The sequence below is a fragment of the Physella acuta genome, unplaced genomic scaffold, assembly GCF_028476545.2.
Source record: "Physella acuta isolate Inbredline_101_S28 unplaced genomic scaffold, ASM2847654v3 ptg000709l, whole genome shotgun sequence".
NCBI lineage: Eukaryota > Metazoa > Mollusca > Gastropoda > Physidae > Physella > Physella acuta.
In genome coordinates, this window is record NW_026732228.1 from 790,001 (window position 1) to 799,957 (window position 9,957).

Sequence of the window (9,957 nt, forward strand, 5' to 3'; positions counted from 1 at the left end):
CTATGGCTCTGGTATTCCCTGCTCTATGGCTCTGGTATTCCCGGCTCTACGGCTCTGGTATTCCCGGCTCTACGGCTTTGGTATTCCCGGCTCTACGGCTCTGATATTCCCTCTCCAGAGCTTGGACCAACCCGTCTTCCTGTGACGTCATTGGCTATCTAGCGACCTAGTCCGGCAAGGTCAGAGGTCAAACTACAGTGACGTCACACTAACCGCCTCAAGCACTTGAGCCATTCAAGCCTAACCAATCAGATCTCTCAAGTGTGTCTGTGTAGCACCACGTGACACGGGTCACTTACACGAGAACCTTCTGATAAAGGTTGGTTACATCATAGGAAATGTTTAAAAATAGAGCCGTCACGTGATTACAGACAAATGTAGCCACCCCCACCACCCCACCACCCCACCACCCCAACACCTACAGACAAATGAAGCCACCCCCACCACCCCACCACCCCACCACCCCAACACCCCAACACCCCAACACCCCAACACCCCAACACCTACAGACAAATGTAGCCACCCCCACCACCCCACCACCCCAACACCCCAACACCCCAACACCCCAACACCCCAACACCTACAGACAAATGTAGCCACCCCCACCACCCCACCACCCCAACACCCCAACACCCCAACACCCCAACACCTACAGACAAATGTAGCCACCCCCACCACCCCACCACCCCAACACCCCAACACCCCAACACCCCAACACCTACAGACAAATGTAGCCACCCCCACCACCCCACCACCCCACCACCCCACCACCCCAACACCTACAGACAAATGTAGCCACCCCCACCACCCCACCACCCCACCACCCCACCACCCCAACACCTACAGACAAATGTAGCCACCCCCACCACCCCACCACCCCACCACCCCACCACCCCAACACCTACAGACAAATGTAGCCACCCCCACCACCCCACCACCCCCCACCACCCCAACACCCCAACACCCCAACACCTACAGACAAATGAAGCCACCTCCACCACCCCACCACCCCAACACCCCAACACCCCAACACCTACAGACAAATGAAGCCACCTCCACCACCCCACCACCCCAACACCCCAACACCTACAGACAAATGAAGCCACCCCACCACCTCCACCACCCCACCACCCCACCACCCCAACACCTACAGACAAATGTAGCCACCCCACCACCCCCACCACCCCACCACCCCACCACCCCAACACCTACAGACAAATGAAGCCACCCCCACCACCCCACCACCCCACCACCCCACCACCCCAACACCTACAGACAAATGTAGCCACCCCACCACCCCCACCACCCCACCACCCCACCACCCCAACACCCCAACACTTACAGACAAATGAAGCCACCCCCACCACCCCAACACCCCAACACCCCAACACCTACAGACAAATGAAGCCACCCCCACCACCCCAACACCCCAACACCCCAACACCTACAGACAAATGTAGCCACCCCCCACCACCCCAACACCCCAACACCCCACCACCCCAACACCTACAGACAAATGAAGCCACCCCCACCACCCCAACACCCCAACACCCCAACACCTACAGACAAATGTAGCCACCCCCACCACCCCAACACCCCAACACCCCACCACCCCAACACCTACAGACAAATGTAGCCACCCCCACCACCCCACCACCCCACCACCCCAACACCCCAACACTTACAGACAAATGAAGCCACCTCCACCACCCCACCACCCCACCACCCCCACCACCCCAACACCCCAACACCCCAACACCTACAGACAAATGTAGCCACCTCCACCACCCCACCACCCCCACCACCCCAACACCCCAACACCCCAACACCTACAGACAAATGTAGCCACCCCCACCACCCCACCACCCCACCACCCCAACACCTACAGACAAATGAAGCCACCCCCACCACCCCACCACCCCACCACCCCAACACCCCACCACCCCAACACCTACAGACAAATGAAGCCACCCCCCACCCCCCCACCACCCCACCACCCCAACACCTACAGACAAATGAAGCCACCTCCACCACCCCACCACCCCACCACCCCAACACCCCAACACCTACAGACAAATGAAGCCACCTCCACCACCCCACCACCCCACCACCCCAACACCCCAACACCTACAGACAAATGAAGCCACCCCCCACCCCCCCACCACCCCACCACCCCAACACCTACAGACAAATGAAGCCACCCCCACCACCCCAACACCCCACCACCCCAACACCCCAACACCCCAACACCTACAGACAAATGTAGCCACCCCCACCACCCCAACACCCCACCACCCCAACACCCCAACACCTACAGACAAATGAAGCCACCTCCACCACCCCACCACCCCCACCACCCCAACACCCCAACACTTACAGACAAATGTAGCCACCCCCACCACCCCAACACCCCAACACCCCACCACCCCAACACCCCAACACCCCAACACCCCAACACCCCAACACTTACAGACAAATGTAGCCACCCCCACCACCCCAACACCTCAACACCTACAGACAATCAGCGTGTGGTCAATTGAAACCATTACGTCAGTGGTGCCATTTGCTAAATTGAAATGGATATTTTATCTCGGCGGGTGATAGGCCAAAATGACCTCCTGTATTTGGGGGCGGGGTGGGGTAACGCTGAAATGTGAGGTGTTGGGCTGGGGGGGTGCAACATGTGCCGGGACAAAAGGCGAGGTCACGAGGTAACGATTGCACGTGCTTTTTCTCGTGAGCTCATCGTATAACATTGTTTGGTTACCTGTGGGTGATGGGAACATTTGGGCGCACGGAGGGGAGGGGTGGGGTCGGAGAAGAGAGGGGTGGGGTGGGGGAGGAGAGGGGTGGGGTGATTTTCTTTAGATCTTTGCTACACGTATAATTGTTTCATAAAGGATGGAAAGGTAAAGGTTGAAATATTTTCTGCCTAATGCTTTCTCTCTCACGCACACTCACGCACACACACACACACACACACACACACACACACACACAGCCAGACATTGAAGCTACAATCAAGATGGTGAACGCTGAACCAATAAGGGGAGTTAAGCCTTCTTGACAAAAGAAATCATTCGAATGTTGCTTGGTTAAAACAGGAACGTTAACCCCTGTTATTTGAATGTTGCTTGTTTAAAACAGGAACGTTAACCCCTGTTATTTGAATGTTGCTTGTTTAAAACAGGAACGTTAACCCCTGTTATTTGAATGTTGCTTGTTTAAAACAGGAACGTTAACCCCTGTTATTTGAACGATGGCCAAAACAAAACCTACGATGATAAACGCTTCTTGACATAAAAACAGCCCTGATGACGTCAATGGTTAGGGGGGGGGGTGTTGCCATGGTGTGTATTCTTCAATCCGAAAATATTTTTTAAGTTTCCTTTCGTCTCCAGTTGTGTGGGCGGTGTTTGTTAGATTTCACTGCAACATCGCTCAGAAAAAATGAATGTTTGTAATGTGGGATTGATCTAGTAATCATTTTTAACGCTGGTGATCGCAGTAATAAAACTTGTTAATATCATTAGTAACTTGTATAAAACTTGTTGATATCATTAGTAACTTGTTGTGTAAAACTTGTTGATATCATTAGTAACTTGTTGTGTAAAACTTGTTAATATCATTAGTAACTTGTTGTGTGAAACTTGTTAATATCATTAGTAACTTGTTGTGTAAAACTTGTTAATATCATTAGTAACTTGTTGTGTAAAACTTGTTAATATCATTAGTAACTTGTTGTGTAAAACTTGTTGATATCATTAGTAACTTGTTGTGTAAAACTTGTTGATATCATTAGTAACTTGTTGTGTAAAACTTGTTAATATCATTAGTAACTTGTTATGTAAAACTTGTTGATATCATTAGTAACTTGTTGTGTAAAACTTGTTAATATCATTAGTAACTTGTTGTGTAAAACTTGTTAATATCATTAGTAACTTGTTGTGTAAAACTTGTTAATATAATTTATAACTTGTTGTGTAAAACTTGTTGATATCATTAGCAACTTGTTGTGTAAAACTTGTTAATATAATTTATAACTTGTTGTGTAAAACTTGTTAATATAATTTATAACTTGTTGTGTAAAACTTGTTAATATAATTTATAACTTGTTGTGTAAAACTTGTTAATATAATTTATAACTTGTTGTGTAAAACTTGTTAATATAATTTATAACTTGTTGTGTAAAACTTGTTGATATCATTAGTAACTTGTTGTGTAAAACTTGTTGATATCATTAGTAACTTGTTATAATACTAGCCTGGCCAGACTCGGTCATACTGACACGTTATTTGACGTCTTTAAACTAGCCAGAGTTAATTCTAGAAGCAGACAACTTGACGTCACCTCACCATCCCTTATGTGTCACAGTCTTGTCTGACGCTTGCTACAATCTTACAATTAGAATTCTACCCATACTTTATTCCATACTTTATTCCATACTTTATTCCATACTTTATTCCATACTTTATTCCATACTTTATTCCAAAATTCATTCCATACTTTATTCCACACTTTATTCCATACTTTATTCCATACTTTATTCCATACTTTATTCCATACTTTATTCCATACTTTATTCCATACTTTATTCCATACTTTATTCCACACTTTATTCCATATTTTTTTCCATACTTTATTCCATACTTTATTCCATACTTTATTCCATACTTTATTCCATACTTTATTCCATACTTTATTCCTACTTGACTATCAAATTCTTTAGTTTTAAAAGCGCCCCGAGCTAGTCACTACATCGCTGAGTAGGAACTGAAACAGTATTTACCAGGGTGTTATCTAAAACTGGTCTTTTTTCTAAACAAACAGGGGCCAAAGTTAATTAAGTAAACATCTAATTAATTGAATGTACAAATTACCGATCTGACCTGGCAGTAAATAGAGTAGGTGAAGTAGATTTTAACTGCTTCTGTCATACTTCTGTGACCACGGCATTTAGAGGCAAAGTGTGGTCAGTACTGCCGCTAACATGAGTAAGGTACCCAAGAGTGGGACTCAGGGACATGCCACAGAGTCTTCAGCATGTGCACCTGTTTCTCCCCCCCCCTCCCACATCACACCCCACACATCACTCACCCCCACACCTCACACACCCCACACATCACTCACCCCCACACATCACTCACCCCCACACATCACTCACCCCCACAAATCACTCACCCCCACACATCCACACCCCCACACATCACTCACCCCCACACATCCACACCCCCACACATCACTCACCCCCACACATCATTCTCACACACACATCACTCTCACTCTCACACACCTCCACACCCCCACACATCACTCACCCCCACACATCATTCTCACACACACATCACTCTCACTCTCACACACCTCCACACCCCCACACATCACTCACCCCCACACATCCACACCCCCACACATCACTCACCCCCACACATCATTCTCACACACACATCACTCTCACTCTCACACACCTCCACACCCCCACACATCACTCACCCCCACACATCACTCACCCCCAACCTCCACACCCTGTAGCCCCTGAACAGAAAACTGTCTACCAGCATCGAAGAGCTGTTTGTTTTCCCGCCGTAAATGTTTACAACATGGCCGACTGTCTCGCGCTTGTACCTCAACCCACGTGATCTTATCAACGGTCCTGATTGGCTGATTACACTCGCCTTAAGTACAGAAGATACACTTTGGTACAGCGATGTGTGATTGTTGATGGTGGTGGTGGTGATAATGGTGGGGGTGGTGGGGGTGATGGTGGAGGTGGTGGGAGTGGTTGTGATGTTGTTGTTATTGTTGTGGTTGTTACTTGGGGTTAAAATTCCGCGTTCGCAGTCTTTTGTTTACCTTTCATCTAATGATGTATCACCCCTCTCCCCAAGATCACCAATCATCTAACGACGTGTATCGACCCCCCCTCCCTCTAGGATCACCTTTCATCTAATGATGTATCACCCCCCTAAGATCACCTTTCATCGAATGATGTATCACCCCCCTATGATCACCAATCATCTAACGCTGTGTGTCACCTTCCCCAAGATCACCAATCATCTAACGCTGTGTGTCACCTTCCCCAAGATCACCAATCATCTAACGCTGTGTGTCACCTTCCCCAGGATCACCTTTCTCCTGTGTGGTGGACAAGATTGACAACAGTTTTATCACAGCTTTCGGCACCGGTCTGGTGGGGGGACTCAGTGGTGACACAGTCAGCTTCACCGTCGTCGCTAAACAGGGCACCTCAAGTAAGTCAGGGGCGCTAAACGAGGCACCTCAAGTTAGTCAGGGGCGCTAAACGAGGCACCTGAAGTAAGTCAGGGGGGGTCTCAGTGGTGACACAGTCAGCTTCACCGTCGTCGCTAAACAGGGCACCTCAAGTAAGTCAGGGGCGCTAAACGAGGCACCTCAAGTAAGTCAGGGGCGCTAAACAGGGCACCTCAAGTAAGTCGGGGGCGCTAAACAGGGCACCTCAAGTAAGTCAGGGGCGCTAAACAGGGCACCTCAAGTAAGTCAGGGGGGGAGCCTCAGTGGTGATACAGTCAGCTTCACCGTCGTCGCTAAACAGGGCACCTCAAGTAAGTCAGGGGGGGGGGGGGCTCAGTGGTGATACAGTCAGCTTCACCGTCGTCGCTAAACAGGGCACCTCAAGTAAGTCAGGGGCGCTAAACGAGGCACCTTAAGTAAGTCAGGGGCGCTAAACGAGGCACCTCAAGTAAGTCAAGGGCGCTAAACAGGGCACCTCAAGTAAGTGGGGGGGTCTCAGTGGTGACACAGTCAGCTTCACCGTCGTCGCTAAACAGGGCACCTCAAGTAAGTCAGGGGCGCTAAACAGGGCACCTCAAGTAAGTCAGGGGGGGGGGGGCCTCAGTGGTGATACAGTCAGCTTCACCGTCGTCGCTAAACAGGGCACCTCAAGTAAGTCAGGGGCGCTAAACAAGGGACCTCAAGTAAGTCAGGGGGGGGGGGGGGGGGCTCAGTGGTGATACAGTCAGCTTCACCGTTGTCGCTAAACAGGGCACCTCAAGTAAGTCAGGGGCGCTAAACGAGGCACCTTAAGTAAGTCAGGGGCGCTAAACGAGGCACCTCAAGTAAGTCAAGGGCGCTAAACAGGGCACCTCAAGTAAGTGGGGGGGGTCTCAGTGGTGACACAGTCAGCTTCACCGTCGTCGCTAAACAGGGCACCTCAAGTAAGTCAGGGGCGCTAAACAGGGCACCTCAAGTAAGTCAGGGGGGGGGGGGCCTCAGTGGTGATACAGTCAGCTTCACCGTCGTCGCTAAACAGGGCACCTCAAGTAAGTCAGGGGCGCTAAACAAGGGACCTCAAGTAAGTCAGGGGGGGGGCTCAGTGGTGATACAGTCAGCTTCACCGTCGTCGCTAAACAGGGCACCTCAAGTAAGTCAGGGGCGCTAAACGAGGCACCTTAAGTAAGTCAGGGGCGCTAAACGAGGCACCTCAAGTAAGTCAAGGGCGCTAAACAGGGCACCTCAAGTAAGTGGGGGGGGGGGGGTCTCAGTGGTGACACAGTCAGCTTCACCGTCGTCGCTAAACAGGGCACCTCAAGTAAGTCAGGGGCGCTAAACAGGGCACCTCAAGTAAGTCAGGGGCGCTAAACAGGGCACCTCAAGTAAGTCAGGGGCGCTAAACAGGGCACCTCAAGTAAGTCAGGGGCGCTAAACAGGGCACCTCAAGTAAGTCAGGGGCGCTAAACAGGGCACCTCAAGTAAGTCAGGGGCGCTAAACAAGGCACCTCAAGTAAGTCAGGGGCGCTAAACAAGGCATCTCAAGTAAGTTAGGGGAGGTAAGCAAGGCACCTCAAGTAAGTCAGGGGCGCTAAACAAGGCATCTCAAGTAAGTTAGGGGAGGTAAGCAAGGCATCTCAAGTAAGTTAGGGGAGGTAAACGAGGCACACTCAGGACTAAATGTTTCCATCCAAGCTGATACCTGTGCTCTATTGACCTCGTTATACTTTTTGACCTTGTAATGACCCCAAAAGGTCACTGATGTTGTTTCTTAACCCCCCCCCCCCCCCCACCACAGAGGACATTGATGTGAAGATCGATGGGCCGGCCAAGGTTGATCTACAGCGGGCAGATAACCCCGATGGTTCAGCAAACTTCAGTTACATGCCCATGACACCCGGCGCCTACAACATCAACATCAAATACCATGGCAAGCCCATCAAGGGGTCACCATTTGTCTCCAAGGTTTCAGGTAAGGGGTCGCTGGGTTAGAGGGGGGTCTGGTGTCATGGCAAACCCTTCAAGTGGTCGTTAGTTCATAAGGGGTGGGGGTCTAGTTGTGGTGGGATGTATGAGTTTGTGTGTGTGTGTGTGTGTTTGGATGTCTCTTGTATTTCGATATGGGTTGAATCTGTGTGAATCTGGGCGTGGGGTGTATTTAGTTACCAATCAGCATATGCCTTTTATTGTATGTTATCATGTAAATGAGATGAGTCTTTACATGTATCTATATGATAATATGTATGTGCCAGTCTATCCGTGTGTTTGTGTGTTTGTGTGTTTGTGTGTTGGTGTGTATGTTTGTTGGTGTCTTTAACTAGTGTGTCAGACCATAGACGGACACCATGACCTGTGACCTGACATGTCCATGACCTGTCTGCAGGTGAAGGCAGGAAAAGGTCCACCTTGTCGCTGGGTAACAGCGCCGAGTACTCCCTCAAGATCATCGAGCCCGACATCGTCGACCTGGTGGGGACACTGCAGACCCCAGGGGGACAGATCGAACCAATCATCTTGAAGAAGATGGAGAATGGGGAACTCGGTAAGTTGGGGGGGGGGGGGGGCAACATGGAGCTGGTTCAGTAGATTTACGTAGATTAGATTTATCTTTATTCTCCACCAACTGCTGCTACTGTTGAAATAGTGAAAAAAGAAAATTACAAAAAAACTTAGCTGACCCTGACGTGATTTGAACACGCAACCTTCTGATCTGGAGTCAGACGCGCTACCGTTGCGCCACAGAGCCACCTGATATAATGGTGAAAACTACCCTCATATTGAAATTTCGTATTAAAATTGTGTAGGTGCATAGTGTAAAATTGATTCCCCATTTATTTATAGGAGAGATTGTTCCCGATGTATTGTGTCCGTTTTTTTCCAGGAAAATATGTTAGCGTGAAGGGAGACATTTTTTTTTCCTTCTTTGTTTTGTTATCTCCCCTTACCATATATTGTAAAGAAAAGTTAAATCCTTAAGTCGGTGCAGTTCTGTCTGCCTTCTAGTTAACTTCACAATAACAAAATGTCTCCCTAGGTCAGGGTGTCACATCGTTGCCTCAGGGGTCATTCATAAATGACGTCAAGGTTTTTTAAACGATTTTCTAACCCCCCCCCCCCCCCCCCCCATGTTGTCACACACTATCACAAAACTTCCCACCGGCGCCTCCCGTAAATTCACGTCACACTTCTGAGTACCACCCCCTCAATGTAGTCTAATATTATTACCGAGATGTAGCCAACTTCACTCCCCACCTCCACCAATCACGTGACTAATGTACCATTGCCCCCCCCCCCAGGTATCGCCTACTTCACCCCCCGTCAGAAAGGTGAGTACGTCGTGTGCGTGCTGAGGCAGGAGAAGAACATCAACAACAGCCCATTCAAGATCAAGGTGGGCGACAAGGAGCTGGGACACGCCGCTGGCTGCACCGTCAAGGGCGACGTCGCTGAGGCCTTGGCCAACAAAAGCAACGAGATCGTCATCGACACATCAAACGGAGGTTAGTGGTCAAAGGGAAATAACAACGTTAATTACTAGTACTTTATTTCTTAACGGCAGTTACTTCCCTTGTTAAAAAGGTTAAAAAAATAAGTTCTGAAATAACTAAAATAAAAATGAAAAATAAATTATGATTACATTAACAAACACACACAATATAAAACAATAAATTTACAATGTAAATACGCTTTGCATATGAAATTTTCTAAAAA

At 49.0% G+C, this 9,957-nt stretch overlaps 1 protein-coding gene and 1 non-coding gene across 2 annotated transcripts in view; one reads left to right on the forward strand and one right to left on the reverse strand.

The window, feature by feature from the left end:
• The window catches only part of LOC131949653 (filamin-A), a gene marked incomplete at its 3' end in the record, with an annotated part of 60,425 nt that extends 50,675 nt beyond the window's left edge, over nt 1-9,750 (forward strand). The window contains 4 exon segments of the mRNA XM_059311499.1: nt 6,123-6,251; nt 8,045-8,218; nt 8,630-8,788; nt 9,543-9,750. Of these exon segments, the coding sequence (XP_059167482.1) occupies nt 6,123-6,251; nt 8,045-8,218; nt 8,630-8,788; nt 9,543-9,750 (670 nt within the window).
• On the reverse strand, nt 8,921-8,992 carry Trnaw-cca (transfer RNA tryptophan (anticodon CCA)). Its single transcript has one exon. It is a non-coding gene; the product is annotated as a tRNA-Trp (tRNA).
• Nucleotides 9,751-9,957: the final 207 nt, after the last annotated feature.